Genomic DNA, 17,859 nt, shown 5'->3' on the forward strand with positions numbered 1-17,859 from the left:
TCTTGATCTGCTTTTATGAAATTAATCGAGAGCGAGGGGTTTCAGGGTAAGAGGGGTCATGCTGGCGCTGAAGGCGGCGCCGTTTTACTAGTCTCTTTAAAGCTCTCAAAGGCCGGTGGCTTTGCATGTAGAATTGTATGGAAGGACCTGACTCCCCAACAATTTGTAGCGTTTTGTTCTCTTATCCATTTCCGATGCATAGTCTCTATCAGTGAAAAATAGGGTAGGCCCATGGGGAAAGAATTTAGGTTCGGTCGTGGGGTGGATGATTTTAAAGGAGGGAGAAACTGACAGGAAAAATTCCGAACGCCAAGGTCGATGTAACGTGTGCGTGTGGTGCTCTCTCTCTCTCTCTCTCTCTCTCACACACACACACACACACACACACATACACACACACACACTTTATATACACATTAGATTTTCTCAACAGCTGAACATGAAGATGAGCGAGGAGGGCGTAGTGCAGGAAGGGACGTTGCAGGGGGGCCGCACACCCGAGGAGGCTGAGGAGGTGGGCATCCGCTTGCAGGCCCTGGACGAATTGGTCAGCGTCAATTCATTTTTCACGGCAGCCGTCTTCATTGGCCTGTCGCAGAGTAATGACAGGAGCCTGGTCGCCAAGGGACCCACCGACCCCTGCTACGCCCCCACGCACCTGCTGCGCGAGCTCGTCCTGCTAGAGGTGCTCGCCTTCAGCTGCTTCCTCATGTCTAGCCTGGTGGCGCAAGGCCTCAAGCTTCACCTCACCCTCTGCCGCCTCTGCTGCAAATGGCAGTTGCTGCCGCCCACGTATGGTAACTCCAACGTCGCTGCAGGAGAAAGCAGCACGCAGCAACACACTGAGCTAGTTGCGTGCACACAAGAAGAAAGCTGTGGGCGCACGGAACAAGAAACCCTTGCGTGCGCCCAGAAGCCGACGCAAGCATGCACCCACAACCCAGAAAAAGGTTGTGGACGCACTGGACAACCCACGCTGGTGTGCGTCCACAACACAACTGGTGGGCATATCCGGCCTGCACATCAAGGCTGCGTACGCTTTCTTCGATTGGGACTGCTTGCTACATCCTTGGGCTCCCTTTGTGGCACCGCCTTCCTCCTCCTGTCAATGATCATCATTATCCAGCTTCGCTTAGGCCTTCTGTCTTGCGATAGCTATTGGTCCAAGTTTGCCACCGTCCCTCTTGTCTTGCTCGTCTCTTTTGGTGTTCTTGTCTTTGCCTCAGCTGTCTATGTGGCGTTCCGCTCTTGAAGATGGCAATCATAAGTGGCAATGGGTACATTTGAATTCGTAAACGAGGCGTCTAATGGGAAATCCCCAAGACTTCCAACACGCTATGCACTGATTAAGGCATAGAATTGAGAACCATGAGATCAAGTATGAAAGGTTATACCAATCTTTGTATACCTAGCTCTAGTGTTTGTTTTACCATTCCTTTGTCTACTACCATTATACTGTTAGAGATTTTTGCTAGATATTTAATGGGTGCATTGAAATTGACTTCTGCGAGTGTGTAATGGTAATGCTATTAACAATTGAATGAATAGGTGTACAAACTTCAAGTATGTGTGCACTAATTTGTGCGTGTATAGTGTATGTGTGTTACGGTAATGTCGTTACTAATTGGATGATTAATTACACAAATTTTAAGTGTGTGTGCATTAAATTTGTGTGTGTATGTACATAAAATTTAGTACAAATTGCCTTAGCTATTTTTGTGTAGACGTATCTATGTGTAATATCTGTTTGTGCGCATAAAAATTGCTATGTGTGCTTAATGAATCACATGTGTAAATATGTAATTATGTTATGAAAATAGGAAATGCTATTCTAAACATGAAAGTTTAGTTAAACGCTAAGCTCTTATAATTGATGTCCTTACAAAATATCAAGGTGGATGCCACTCAAAGTGAACGAGTAGCTCGTAGTCCATATCTACTCATCTACTAATGGATATTTGTAACACATTAGATCTTAGTTCTCCGTTGAACTGAATATATCCGAGGTGGATTAGAAATAATCAACCATTAAATTCTTATTTTTATAACAACTTACATTAATTTTGGGTTAACTTTGGGTTGGGTTTGAGGTAAAATAGTTGGGAAAAAATAGTCATTGTTGGATGTGATTTTGGTTGGGCAACAAATACGTGTGTCACGTTAATGTGCTACTTATTGGAGATTGTGCCTTATATTCATGACATTACAAAATTTTTGCTTAATTCTTTCGCTCACTATTTCAATTAATCTTTGGCAAATTTTTCTCATTTGTTGCTCTAATTAATGCATAGTCTTGTAACAATTATTTTGTGCGCAATTGATGCAAGCTAGTTTGCATGTTCTTGCATTGAGTGATGGGCAAGCATGCTGCATGCATCTTGTTTCAGTTGTGCATTTTGCAATTCCAAGGTGGGTTCATCATTTTTGTCAATATATAATTATGATATGTGAAGACCATGAAGGTGGGTATTATACTCTTGAAATAGTCAAAAGTGAAGGGAAGGGATATTGGTATGCTTATTAAAAATGAGATACCAATAAGAGGTGCAGACACTATAAGAGGAGTTGTCTATAACTGCTAACATTATTGCGGAAAAACAAAGGAAAAAGGAGAGAGAAAAATTTACGGGGGCGGCACTAACCGCGGCTATGTACACGGTAGTGGTTTCTCAGCAATAAGCGCGGTAATATTCGCGGCAATATACCCGCAGTTATTACCGCGCTTATTGCCGCTACGCGCTAATTCAAAAGTAAAGGTGCTTATTTGTTGGGTGGCTCAAATGAGGACCTGCATAAAACAATGAAACATCTATTGTTTTTTGGAAGAGTATAAAAAATACCAATGAACTGAAATTGAATTTACTTTACCTTGACAATTAAAAATGTAGAAGATCAACTATTTAAAAAAGTTACAATAAAAAGTAAATAGTTGTATATACATTGTGCCACATTGGGACTTTACGAAAGTTCTCACAAAACATTTTTCTATCTAATCCTCCTCTATCTCGTCGTTGTCCAGAGGCACGTATGTTGGATCACTTTGAGTCTACATAAACCCAAACCAAATTAAACAATTATCAACAGCTCAAGACAATTGATACAAAATTACTTGTTTAAACTTACCGCTTGTAGTGGTCCAACCGCCACGTCGAATTGCTCGCGAGAGATGTGGTTGTTTTCGAACAACCATCGCCAAGTATCAAATTTATATATGTCGCTCCCGACACTTAACCATCTCTCTAGTTGGTCGAGAGAGTGATATTTTCCTAAGTTAGCAATAACAATACCAAATCATCCACTACCATCTTTATAATCACGGATCAACGTTATAATTCCATTAATCTTACATATTTATCCTTCCAATCTTCCTTGCCTCTGGCCATAGTACGTGGGAGTTTGTCTTGCGCGCGCCTTGCGTTGTTGTCTCTATGATGAGCCCGTCGCAGCTTGATCGCTCTTCTCTTGAATTGCCCACCCCCACTCCACGTCTGCCATGTTGCCACTGCGGTAACTCTTGTTTGGATCTCTGACCTGGTTGGCTGTTGCGCGCCGCACACTGGACTGCTTGTTTTTTAGAAATGTCTTTATGTAGCTCTCTGTCATAATAATCAATATCTAATTCTCCTAAATGATTTTCTCATGTTAAACTGATCATTTAATATGGGGAAGTGCCAGGGGAGAAAAAGCTAGAATATTGGTTAAGCTAGCAGACCGGTCACAGTAGGGATCCAAAGGAGGGAAAATAGGGATCCAAAGGGGGGGGGCATCTACAAAAGAGCCATGTGCAACAATGGGCTAAAAAGACCCTAAGGTTCAGCCCATTAAGACTTCCAAAATGCTCAGGTTCCAAAATTTAAAAGGTTGTGTCCAAAGGTCAACCATGGGGGAATTGGATGCTTTGTATGTGCCAAAAAATTCTTTACAAATCCCTACTTAGGAGGGGGAGAGCCTTGCTTGTAGGGGATGAGAGAGAAATCCACACACACACACACAAGCTCCAGGGACACATGTCAGCTCCCTAGGTCAGATGCCCACAAGGTGTACCCAATTCCTATTGGATGGCCTTGGAGGTGCACCAATGAGAATTAGGCTAGAGTAAATCTAGTTTAATTAATTTAAAAACACTTAATTAAAGAACCAATGAGAATTAAGTCTTCTGGAAGACTATTGGACAGTCTCCCAAGGGGTCCAATGAGCATTCAGCAGCCCAATGGCTTGCCTGATTCCTATTGGCCAGGAGGCAAAGGGGTCCAATGAGAGTTTAGTTGAATTATTAAATTACCTAAAGCTCTCACAAAAGGGGAAAAGGGGACACATGTCAGAAGGCTATCACTTATGCTGCTTAATTGTCATTAGCTAGCCCTAGGGAGGTCCAATGAGAGGATAGCAAGAGCAAATAGCAAGAGGGGTCGCCCAAGAGAGAGAGGGGGCTAATTTTTGCAAGGCATTATCACACACACACACACACTCAGTCTGATGTGTGAAGCAAAGAAGACTCTCTCTCCTTCTCAAGCTTTAATGGAAAGCTTATCACCTACTCCAAGCTTGTGAGAAGGGAGGCCTACACCAACAACTCTTGGCTTTGTGATGCAAATCCAACCAAGAGCCAAGCTTCAATGCACGCTCATCTCCTCTACCATGCTAATACTAAGCTAAGCTATGCTAATATGAGTGATTATGTGAGGAGATGTACATCTTTCTCGTAAGAATACTCCTACTTCCTCTCAATCTACTCTCATACCCTGCTAGCTCTCACCATCTTTGAAGGTGTGTGAGGTCTTGGGTCTGAGACCAGGGATAATTGATGTTGTGTTTGATAAGTGTTTTTCTTAGTGCATGAAGCTTTCATCTTCATTGCACTAGCTAGTCTTGAAGGAACACAAAGAATTTTATTGTACAATTTCTCTCTTGATGGAAGAAACCATAATACAAAGCCTTTTGGAGGGGGGACCGGGTCCATGAAAATCCGGTCCTCAACTGTTGTCAATAGCTTAATCTCTCTCTCTTTTGAAAGTATTGTTCATGCCATCTAACTAGGTGTTATGCTTTTTGTTGCTCTCTCCACCCAAGCACTCTTGTAATTCTCATTAGGAATCTATTCTAATGAAATGCCCACTATGTTCATGCTAATTTCCGCTACACACAAGTTTTTAGGCCATTAAATGTTACATTGGTATCAGAGCCCAAGGTTTCTCTTTTCTTGCTCAAGAAGGGAGGTCCTCAAGCTAGCTATAAATGGTTGGTATTATTAATTGCCTGTGAGTAAGTAGAATAGGGATTTTTCAGCCTTGCAGTGCGCCTGCCTTTGTGCAGTTAACGGGGCATCACCGTCGAGAGCTATGGTCTTAATAGTGGAGTCCTACGGGGCTTGCCTACGGCTTAACCACTATTGAGCTATTAGAAGCTTGACAGGAGCCGGTGCTGTTTTGGTGTTGAACGACCCTCTCTTCTATTCCTTGCAATTAATGGTATTCGAGCCACGGGTACAGTAGCTTGAGTGCTTTTTCTAAAGGGGTAAAGAGGAGTAGCAACTAGGGCTTGAAGTGCCAAAGTAAACCTAAAAATTTTACACCTAAAAGTTGTTAGAATGGCTGACAATAGTAAAGAGAGTGAAATTAATGTTGATAACTTTGATTTTGCTAATGAGCAAGCTACTAATGATGCTCCGATGCTTGTTAACTATCTTGTTTCTAGACTTCAACAAGCCATGGGCAATCCATCTCTCCAAAGTGAAGTGCAACAGCAGCTCCGTGCTCATGGGATTCTCCAAGCTCAACACCATGACGAGAGAACACCTAGGAAGCCTCCTTGTGAGACTTCCAAAAGAGGTCTCTCTCCGATTCGGGAAGAAGAAGAGAATCCATACGAAGGGCTCAAGAATTTACTTCTTGATGATGCATCTCCTTCCCAAAGGAGAACTCAAGAGCCTCCACCGAAGGAACGAGAAAGAAGTGAGTCTCCCGCCACCTCGGTGGAGATGGCTCCACGAAGACGGCGGGCTAAACGCTCTCCATCACCACCAAAGTGGAGAAGACCATAGCACCCTTCTCCACACCATAATTCAAAGAGGGATGATAAAAAGCAAGAGAAGAAAAAGGCGAGAAAGAGGACACCCTCTTCTCCATCTTCTTCATCCTCTTCGTCTCAAGACAAGAAAAAGGCGAGAAAGAGGTCACCCTCTTCTCCACCTTCTGAAGAAAGTGATGGTGCAACCGTTGAACCATAAAAAAGAAGAGGCCATAGGAAATCCTATGCCGCATGGAAGAGGTCGTCCAAGTTGAAGAAATTCATAGAGGGAGGGAAGAGCATCTCTTTCCTTACCTATGATGGCACCTTTGGTGCTACGGACAAAGTCTTGGCCTTTATCCAACAGTTCGAGGCGTTTGGAGATGAGGGCTTCACGGAGTCCTCTAAGCTACGCCATGTAGCTATGCACTTTCAAAAGTCCGTCAGGCAATGGTGGTCTAGCCTACGAGCCAATGGTAAAGCTCCGCGAACATGGAAATCTTTAAGAGCTTCCATTATGAAGCAGTTTTTGGCCACCGATGCCAAAGACAAAGTACTCACCGAATGGCGAAGCTTAAAGCTCTCTCCCTATGAATCCATCCACAAATATGTAGGCAAGTTTTGGGACCTACAACTCAAAGCCACTGTCTTCAAAAAGTTGGATTTTGGAGAGCAAAAGCAACAATTTTGTGCGGGCTTAACCGAAGAAATGGCGGAGTATGTCAACTCCCAAAGGCCACGTACCACATCGACGGTAATACACCATACTATGGTGGCCTCTCGAATCAATTTCCAAACGGGGGCTAAAAGAAATAATAAGCCCACAGAAAACAAGGGTTCCAACGAGCCTAAGGGGAAGGACAATGTCGAAAAGTCTCATAAGGGCCACTCCAACAAAGCTAAAGAGAAGGGAGTTTACAAAGGTAAAAACAAACTCTCTCCTGAAGAGCTTGAACGTTATCGCAAGGATAACCGGTGTTTCAAGTGCGACGAACAAGGGCATGCGTACCGCACTTGTCCCCAAAAGAACAACCACCAAGATCCTCCTAGAGCTACCTTGGTTGAAATCCAAGAGGAGGAGACGCACCAAACTCATCACAAAGGATCTCCTCTATGCCATGCTTGGGGAAAGGTAAGAGAACATGATGCTTTTATTCTCTTTGACCTTGGTTCTACTCACAATTTTATATCTATAGAGTTGGCCACCAAGCTAGGCATACAAGCCTATGAGATGGGAAATGTCCTACCCACAGACAGTGCTTTCAAGGGGCAAGAATTAGATTTAGGTTTATTTACGTTATTTACCTGTTATTGAAGAGGGAAATGGCATAACCAATCTACCACACTGGGGTAATAGAAAGGTTGTACCATTTTCCTCTTTTTATCGTTTAAGATAAGGTTAGATTTAGATTTACATTAGATTAGATTTAGGTTTATTTAAGTTAGATTAGATTAGATTTAGGTTTATTTTGAGTACACCGAAGGATTATACTGCCTACGCGTTTGAGAGTGGCCGGTGTCTTGGTCACTGCGTCGGAGATGCTTAGCAGTGACTCAAACACTGTGTCGGGGTCACCTAGAGACCTGGATGATGAGCATTCATCGGACAGGGTTGCTATAGTTCACGGGAGGGACATGCCAAAGTGATACGCCTACCTCATCAATCGTATGTCCAATGAGACCATTATGACCCCTGAGGGGAAGCAAGTGATGGGCCGCATACAACAGTTGTGTAGATGTGAATGGGCCTCACATATACAAATACTTCAATGCAAGAGTTTAATACTCTCACCTCTCCACCCCGTCGATCCATGACGCAGGTGATGGGACAAAATCCTCCTCGAAGCTGACCCAGTTGCCACTCCCCAGGGAGGAGAGGACGACCAATCCAAATAGGCGGTGGCAGCAAAGTGACGTAGCAAGAGTTTGCATCAAGACAGGGAGTGGCGGTTGGACCAGCTTCGAGAAGGATTTTGTCCCATCAAAGCTAGTATTAAACTCTTTCATTGAAGTATTTGTAAATGTGAGGCCCATTCACATCTACACAGCTAGTAGCCCCATTGGTATGTCATTTACTCTTCAATGGAGAGAATCACCACATGTTCAATTAGGTTAGATTTAAGATAAGATTTTGGATCGAGTTTTTATATTAGAGTCTAACTTCGAGATTACGGTAAAAAATTTAGAGTCAGACGAACGGTGAAAAGATCCACTATAAAAAGATGTTAAGATGCTGTGAAATACTACAGCTAGAGAAGAGGCAAAGGGGTTTTGTCCACTACATGCACTATCATGTAGACGTGGGTGTGTAGATTTATTGTACCCACAAATATAGGCATTGACCAATAAACACGAGGTTATAACCCGGTGGTTCTGATCTGCGTGCACCTCTAGACCGAGGTGTGCGGGGATTGGACATGACTAGATAATGTGAGGTAGTTTACAGTGTGAACAAAGAGAGAGAGAGAGAGAGAGAGAGAGAGAGAGAGAGAGAGAGATAAAAGACGAAGAATGCCAATAGAAGATTAAATTTGTTGTCCAAGTTATAAGATTTTTGCCCTCATTATGAGTAGTGACGAGGATGTGGGGCCGTCCAACCGAAACGAGGATGTGGGGCCGTCAACGAGGTCGATCTTATGTCCTTGTAATCAATGCAAGCATGATGTGCGATGGACAAGACGCGTTCCTTTGCAGCACGTTCGCGAATTTGGCGAGTTCGATCCATCTATTATAGATCGACTTGTTGCCAATTATAACTCGTCGGACTCTGACGTTGACCAACAGGCAGCAATCTTGCAACCCAATAGAATCTAAGCATGTATACTACTTCATTTTTGTGCACAATAAAGAAAAAGAGAGTCTTATAAGATAAAAACTTTGTTTATTTTTTAACATTTTGTACATTTGCTTACTCTTGGGAAGCATTGTAAGCATTGACAAGGTTTAGTTTATCTTTAATTGTATGCCTTGCATCCATCTAGCATCTTCAAAAGGATAATTCTTAAACTTAATAAGATATCGTCGGATAGTCTTACAGCCTCTTAGTACCTTGTCGTCATGTCGGAGAATGGAATTGGGCTGCAGTACCTCTTCTTGGTCCTCGATCTCCGGTGGGTCTTCAATAGTTGGTTCTTGAGGTGGCTCTCCTTTGTAAGGCTTTAATAGGCTCACATGGAAAGCTTTGTGTATGAGCCAATGATTTGGGAAACTTGAGTTGATAGGCCATCTCATTGATTGGCCTAAGAATCTGGAAGGGACCATAGTACCTTTTTGCTAGTTTAGCATAGTACTTTTGGTGTCCCATAGGATTCTTGCCCGTCGTGTGCCTTCATCGAGCCTAGGGAAACTTTAATAAGACCCAATCATTTTCTTTAAAGGTTTGGGCTCTTCTGTGCTTGTCAGCAGCACCCTTTTGCCTTTGTTGTGAGATAGAGATAGCATCCTTAATCTTTTGAAAAGATTCTTGTAGGTCTCGGCTATACTCATCTGCAGAAGCGAAGATCTTCCCATGTACCTTAAGTAGCAAGGGACTTTTTGATCTTCCCTTAATTACCTCGAAAGGTGCTTTTCCCGTGGAAGTATGTACAGTGTTATTGTAAGAAAACTCCACTAAGGGTAAGTACTTCTCCCATTGGGATCTTTGATCTACTTCCGTTACATAGGCTTCTAGTAGATCGAGAATTGTTAGGTTAGCTATTTCACTTTGGCCATCCGTTTGTGGATGATAGGCTGAAGAGAAGTTTAGCCTTGTCTCTAAATTCTCAAAGAGACCCTTCCAAAAATTACTGGTCATTCTAGGATCTCTATCCGGCACTATGGACATTGGCAAGCCATGGTACTTGAAAATTTGTGAAATGAAGAGGGTTGCCATTTGATGGGCTTTGATAGTCTTTTTGACAGGTATAAAATGAGCTTGTTTACTGAACCTGTCTACTATTTTCCATATTCCCGTATTCCCATGGATAGACTTAGGCAATCCAAAGATAAAATCCATGGATATGCTCTCCCATGGTGAATTAGGGATTTGCAAGGGTTGAAGCAATCCAAGTTGCTTCCCTCTATCAAATTTTGTCTTTTGGCATACCACACATTTAAAAACATACTCTTGTATGCTCACTTTCATGGTAGGCCAATAGAAATATGTTTCAATTCCCTTAAAGGTAGATTGAATCCCTCTATGCCCCGCATAAGGTGGAGCATGAGATTCATACACTACTTTCTCACGTAGTGAGTTAGTAACACATAGTCTATTGCCGTAGAGAAGATAACCATCTTGTAAAGTAAATGGTTCTTCTTTCTTCCCTAATGGAAGGGCCGAAATCACATCTCTAAAATTGGGATCAATAGCATACTCATCTATCATTGAAGATAGATCATTGTGAGTTGCTATGGAAACCGCATTCACTCTCGGCCGTCTTGAAAGTGCATCAGCTACTTGATTATGCTTGCCATCAATGTGAGCAATATGAAAATGAAATTGCGAAAGGAAATTTTCCCACCTCATTTGTTTGTCGGAGAGCTTGGTCTCCGTCATGAAGTACTTAAGACTTTGGTGATCCGTTCGCAGAATGAAAGGAGTCCCCAATAAATAGTGCTTCCATGAGTCTAAGGCATGTAGAACTGCAAGGAGTTCCTTTTCATATATGCCTAGAGCTTGCTCAACAGGGTAGAGCCTTTGACTTTCATAGCCTATGGCGTACCCTTCTTCAAGCAAAATAGCTCCAAGGCAATCACCACAAGCATCACATTGGACCTCAAATGGTTTTGAGAGATCCAGTAATGTAAGCACAGGTTGAGACATAAGCTTTTCTTTAAGCTTTTTGAAAGCATTGTTCTCCTTAGCAGACCATGTATACCTAACGCTTTTGTTTGTTAGGTCATGTAATGGTCCTGCAATTTGTGAGAACTTTTCTATGAAGCGTCTATAGTATGCACACATACCTATAAAGCTCCTTAATTCATGAAGATTCTTTGGTTTAGGCCATCCTTTTATTACCTCTAACTTTGATGGATCCATTTGGATACCATCTTGAGAGATAATGTGACCTAAATACTGAATCTCTTGCAAGAAAAATTCACTTTTCTTTCGATTAACATAAAGTTTATTCTCTCTTAAAACTTGAAATATTACCTGGAGATGTTGCTTGTGTTCGTCTAATGAATTAGAGTAGATGATAATATCATCAAAGAACACTCTAGTGAAGGTTCGATGAGGCCTGAACAGCTTCTCCATCAAGCGGTTGAATGTGGCTGGTGCATTGGTCAAGCCAAAAGGCATGACAATGTATTCGTAAAGACCAAATGTGGTGCAAAATGCGGTCTTTACAATGTCTTGATCAACTATCCTTATTTGATGATAGCCACTTTTTACGTCAATCCTATTGAAGTAGGTTGATCCTTGTAGCTTATCAAATAGGTCTTCTACCCGTGGGATGGGAAACCTATTCTTGACAGTGATCCGGCCTATTTAGTGCTCTATAGTCGACACACATACGATATGTGCCATCTTTCTTTTGCACTAATAGCACATGTGAGCAAAATGGAGATGAGCTAGGCCTAACCATACCCTTCTCAACTAACTCATGCACTTGCTGCATAATATCGGCTTGTTGAGCTTGAGAAACTCTATAAGGAGGTTTGTTAGGCAGTGAACTTCCTGGAAGAAGTTCAATTGCATGGTCATCATTACCTCGTTTAGGAGGTAGCTCACAAGGGATGTCGTCAATAAAAACATCTTGAAACCCCTTGAGAAAATTAGATAACTCTAATTCCTTTTGGTTGCTTTTATTTTCTTTTGCTAAAGCATTAGGTTCATTTTGAGAATCTTTAACAAAAATCATGTACACGAAAATAGAGCTCTTTATTGACTTGTTGAAAGCTGGTGTATGTACAATGGGGATAGTGTTACCCATTTCCTTAGCATCTATATACATGTATTTTTCCCTGAGCTTAAAGGAGATTCTCCTTTCAGGGAATTTAACATTGGCAGCCAGGCAATCAAACCATGGTGCCCCTAGGATTACATAACTAAAAATAAACCTACTACGACGTTAAAACTCTCTTCTTCTTGTGTGTGGGTGTGTGTGTGCCAATAAAAAGAGAAAAATGGTATAACCTTTCTATCACCCAAGTGTGGTAGATTGGTTATGCCATTTCTTTCTTGAATAACAGGTTTTGATTTCAACTCCTCGTCGGCTAGATCTTTAGGTCTCTTTAATTAGTTTCCTACGACGTTAAATTAAACTCTCTTCTTCTCGGGTGTGTGTGTGTGGGTGTGTGTGCACGCCAATAAAAAAAGGAGAAAAATGGTATAACTTTTCTATCACCGAAGCGTGATAGATTGGTTATGCCATTTCCCTCATGAATAACAGGTCTTGAGTTCATCTCCTGTCGAGTAGATCTTTAAGGTCTCTTGGGATAGTTTCCTACGATGTTAAGACTCTCTTCTTCTTGTTGTTCTCTCTCTCTCTCTCTCTCTCTCTCTCTCTCTCTCTTTTCCACTCTCAATGTGTGTGTGCATTCTTTGTTTATGCATGTGTGTGTGCGTTTTTAGTTTATGCATGCTCTCTCTCTCTCTCTCTCTCTCTCTCTCTCTCTCTCTCTCTCTCTCTGTCTGTTTTCCTCTCTCAATGTGTGTGTGCATTCTTTGTTTATGCATGTGTGTGTGCTCTCTCTCTCTCTCTCTGTCTCTCTCTCTCTCTCTCTGACTCTCTCTCTCTCTCTCTCTCTCTCTCTCTCTCTCAAAAACACAATGTGTGTGTGTGTGTGAGAGAGAGAGAGAGAGCGAGAGAGAAAGAGGGGAAGGGAACATGAGAGTGAGGAGAGGGAAGGAGCATACCTTGCTCTCCTTCCTCTCCTCATGTGTGTGTGTGTGTGTGTGTGTGTGTGTGAGAGAGAGAGAGAGAGAGAGAGAGGGAGAGAGAAAGAGGGGAAGGGAACATGAGAGTGAGGAAAGGGAAGGAGCATACCTTACTCTCCTTCCTCTCCTCATGTGTGTGTGTGTGTGTGTGTGGAGAAGAAAGAGAGAGAGAGGGAGAGCACGTGTTACCTTGCTTACTTGAGCGTGCGCCGAAAACTCAGATATGAGATCTCAGTTTTCAGACGCTCTCGATTATTTTTTTTAGCCCTAACGGTGTCGCTATAGTATGAGCGTCGCTAAGTTACTTGTAACTTAGTGATGCCGTGGTTTTTCACATTTGAGCGTCGCACTGCGAGCGTCGCTACTATTAAGTACCTCTTGTAGTGACACAACAATTTGAAATTCCGCATGTCTCAAGAAGAATGAGTGACTCATACATGTATAATCGAAGTTCTAATGATGCAAAAGAATTGGATCACTATGGAAAGTCACTTCTACATATGTGCAATAGTACCGGAATGCTCATTGCAAATGGTATATCTTTATGGCAAGGCACCAATGACTTTACATGTAGAAAGCACAATGGTGATAGTGTGATCGACTATATGTTGTTTTCGGAAGCCACTATAGAATGCATACAAAGCTTTACACTTAGTGAATGGAATCCTGAATCGGATCATAGGATGCTATGTATTGACCTCAAGTGTGGTAAAAGACCCGAGCATGTAGCCTCCAATCATGATGTGAATCATTTGTACCTACGTCTAGACTTCAAATGAGCACCTATATATACTGATATGGTGGACCAAATGTTAAGCATGACAGAGCATCAAGAGAGCCCAACATTAGAATGCAAGTGGAAATTTTTCAAAGAAGTAATTTGCTCTTGTGGGAGGGAATGCTTTTCGGTGAAACACATGTCTTGCAAAAGATCTAAGTAAGGTAGCAACAAGAAGAAATGGTTCGACATGGAATGTAGTCAAGCCCAAAAACACTTGCTAAGGTTGGATGCAAGCAAAGACAAGGAAGGTTACTTGGAACATTCACACACATACAAAGCCCTTGTTCAAAAAAAGAGGAGAAGGTGGGAAGTCAAGAAACAACATCTTTTAGCACAAGAAAAAGCACATGCATGTGGCAAGTTTGGCAAAATCTAAAAGGCAAGCTTGTTGAGAGCTTTAGTGACTTGACTCTTGAGGATATGTATATGCATTGCAAGAACCTCTATGAGCAACCCAATGTTGATAAGATGGAGTGTTGTAGCTCCCTTCCGTTTATGCCTCCCTTCTTTACCATTGAAGATATATGTTGTACGCTTGAGAAACTTTCCCGGGGAGGTCACCTAATAAAAATGTAACCTATCACGTGAGTTCAACAGAAGGGTATTTAAAGTTCTTGAAACTTACATAAATATATATAGAGAAGGGCATTATTTTTTCAAATTTGAAAAAAACTTACAAATTTTAAAAGAAAAGGGTACACTATATTCCTTTAAAAATTCACAGATAAGGGGTTTTACAAACATGTCTTTAACGCACGTGATATGGTAGTTTTACACATAGTGAACCCCCCGAGGAAACTTGCTACCCGCAAGGCAGGGGACCTTCAAAGTGTCAAGGCTGAAATGATTAAATGGACAAGCAAGAAAAAACAATATTGGATATGTGATATTTTTAACCTTGCACTTCAGCATAGCATGCCTCGTGATTGGAGTATCTCTTTGACACATTGGTGACACCGGTGCTTCTTTATGGAGTGGAGGTGTGGGGTGGTAGCATCGGAAAGTCTACTTGGAAAGAATGTCCAAAAGCGTTTTCTCACCAACTCTTTCCAAGTCAAGACACAAACACCCTACATGCTCTTACTTCTTGAGTCCGGATCGCTTCCCATTGAGGTCTTGGGCATGCAAAGGGTTGTGGAGTACATGCTTAAGACACAACGTAGCCCTTTATATCGACTTCTTAGAATCGCATATGAAGCAAGTCAAAACGTCCAAAAGACATGCAAGAGCAAAATACTAAGTTCGGGGTCGATGCTTGACATCAAGAAATGGTTTGGAAGATGGGATGCATGTTACTTGGTAAAGGATGAGTCGATCGATGCATGTTACTTGGTAAAGGATGAGTCGATCGACTCCCAAGATAATGAGGCCTTCTTACAACGCCAATGTATCACAACTTGGGAAAAATCCAAAGGTTCTCGCTTCAGCCATTACACCACACACATTACGCCAAACTACAAATCTCTCTTCTTCTCCGAGCACGGTAGCCGAACCCATCCCTACATCCTTGAGCCCATCCCATTGAGTGCGATCCGCACCATTGCCTCCATTAATCTTAGCTCACATTATCTACACTGCGAGACAGGACGTTGGGGCACTGGCGAGGAGTCTCATCAACTTTGCACTTTATGCCCTTGTCAAGTGCGAGAGAGTGAGTACCACACACTACTTGAGTGCTCAGCTTTTGACCACATTAGGTCCTCTTTTCCCCATATATTCAGCCATGAGCTCTCCCTACATACCTTCCTCTCCCAACCACGATGTGGACTCTCTATTATGATGCTCATTTCAGCCATTTTTGAGCATCGAGAGTCACTTATGACCTCCACTCACACCATGTGACATGTTCATTTGGTCCCATAGGTCATATTTGACCTCCAAGGACGATAATAGAACTATCTATCTATCTATCTCTCTCTCTCTCTCTCTTTCCCTTTCTCTCTCTCTCTCTCTCTCTCTCTCTCTCTCTCTCTCTCTCCCTCCCTTTTTTTTTCTCTCTCTCTCTCTCTCTCTCTCTCTCTCTCTCTCTCTCTCTCTTTCTTTCTCTTTCTCTCTATCTCTATCCCTATCCCTCTCTCTCTCTCTCTCTCTCTCTCTCTCTCTCTCTCTCTCTTTCTTTCTCTTTCTCTCTATCTCTATCCCTATCCCTCTCTCTCTCTCTCTCTCTCTCTCTCTCTCTCTCTCTCCCTCTCTCCCTCTTCCTCTTTTGGTCTCCCTCTTTCTCTCTCTCTATGTCTATCCCTATCCCTCTCTTTCCTCTCTCTCTCTCTCTCTCTCTCTCTCTCTCTCTCTCTCTCTCTCTTTCCCTCTCCCTCTCCCCATTTATCTCCCTCTCATTAATTCTCTCCCTCTTTCTCTCATTCTTTCTTTATCTCTCTCGAGCTCTATTTATCTCCCTCTCATTAATTATTTCTCTCTATTTATCTACCTCTATTCCTCTTTCTCTCTCACTCTCTTTCTCTTTCTCTCCCTCTCTATCTATTTCCCTCCTCTCCTCTCTCTATTTATCATTCTCCATGTATATCTCTCTCTCTCTCTCTCTCTCTCTCTCTCTCTCCATTTATCTCTCTCTCTCTCTCTCTCTCTCTCTCTCTCTCTCTCTCTCTCTCTCTCTCTATTTCTATCTAACATTCTATCCAAACAATAATTTCTAAACGTGCTTAACAAATTAATCATTTCCAAACGTGCATTGCAAAGCAACCATTTTCAAACGTGCTTAGCAAAGCAACCATTTCAAACAAGCCATGCAAAGCAACCATTTCCTAATTAATGAACGAGGTGTGTTATGAATTCTCTATTTTCTCTATTTATTTGGCTTTGTGCACGTGTGTGTGTGTGTATGTGTGTGTGTGTGTGTGTGTAGTAGTAGTAGTAGAAAACAAAATGGAAAGAGGGGGGATGTGCTTTTATGTTTACCTCTTTCTTTGTAGCGCGGTTGAGCTTCGACTAGGTTGAGCTTCCAAAGACAATGGCGGAATATCCCCTTCACCGAAACTTGGACAAACCCTCTTTGACAAAACTTGGGAAGCTTGGAGAAGGAGAGAGGGGGAAGGGAGAGATGGGGGGGGGGGGGGGGGGGGGGGGGAGGGGAAGCTTGGGAGCGATGGTGGAGAGCAAGAACGCAGGGTATGCTAACAAAAATGCGGCATACTCTGCCTTTTTGCCTATTTTAGGTGCCAGTTATTACCGCAGGTATTTCCGCGGATAATACCACAACCAATCATTTCAAACGTATACATGTGAATCTGAGGTTGCAGAGGGGAGGGGGGGGGGGGTTACAAACCACCCCCTCTACCTTTAGCTATACATTGTTTCATTTTTTAGCCTTTTGAGTTTTTTGATGAAGGTTTTTAATTTTTTATGAATACTTTATTTTGTAGTACTTTTAAATGTTTATTAATTGCATTTTTAAAATTCTCTCTTAGTTAAAAAATAATTTTAACACTCATTGTCATTTATTCCCTTTGACTTTAACTATATATAATTTTTCTAATGGAATTAAGTGCTTTTCAAATTATTTATTTTTTAAGGACAAATGACTAAATAAACAACATTTCTCATGTGCAGGACATCGATTGGGATGATTGTGGTCCCCGTGGAGGCCCAGAGAGAAATCGTTGGCTCAAGGAAAAACTACCTTGTCCTTGCGCCAAGTACAAAAGGGCAATCCCTCGCTTGAGGTGCATTGCTTTGAAGCACGTAGAGAACGAAGGGCTTTGGCATCCTCGAAAAAGCGCGCGGAGAGATGATAGCGTGACTCACCCATCGCTTGAGGAGGTGCCGCATTGGTCTATGCTCGGTGGTGGTGCACCGGTGCGCAAGGCCGACCGATAAAGACAAGAGCGACTGGGCGATTTGGGTGTATCGCATGGTGATGCTCTAAGTCGGCAGCTCCTATGTCATCTTCGTCGCACTTTGAGGCAGAGGATGAGCACATGTTCGACATGTGTGATGAGCTACTAGCTCATGAGCGCGACGTGTGCGAGGAGGATTGTCAGCCCTGCACTAAACAGGCTGCTAAAACGGAGGATAGATTGATGATGAGTGCCCGAACACCTCTTTACGATGGTGCACGGTACTTGCTGCTCCGAGCATCGTTGGAAGTCCTTAACTTGCAAGCAAAAGTTGGTTGAGTAATGCAAGTGTCGATGCACTACTTCTGCAAGTATGGAATGTGGCTTTTATATACTCTCTCCCTCTCTCTTTATGGTGT

The 17,859-nt window shown here is 42.5% G+C and overlaps 1 protein-coding gene across 1 annotated transcript; it reads left to right on the plus strand.

Moving 5' to 3' along the window:
* The first annotated feature begins 250 nt into the window (after window positions 1–250).
* On the plus strand, window positions 251–1,505 carry LOC147435011 (uncharacterized). Its single transcript, XM_086490072.1, has one exon. The coding sequence runs from the start codon at window positions 266–268 to the stop codon at window positions 1,250–1,252; it is 987 nt and encodes a 328-aa protein (XP_086346198.1). The 5' UTR covers window positions 251–265; the 3' UTR covers window positions 1,253–1,505.
* Window positions 1,506–17,859: the final 16,354 nt, after the last annotated feature.

Source organism: Adiantum capillus-veneris, chromosome 19 (genome assembly GCF_014529385.1).
Source record: "Adiantum capillus-veneris isolate H3 chromosome 19, ASM1452938v2, whole genome shotgun sequence".
Lineage (NCBI taxonomy): Eukaryota > Viridiplantae > Streptophyta > Polypodiopsida > Polypodiales > Pteridaceae > Adiantum > Adiantum capillus-veneris.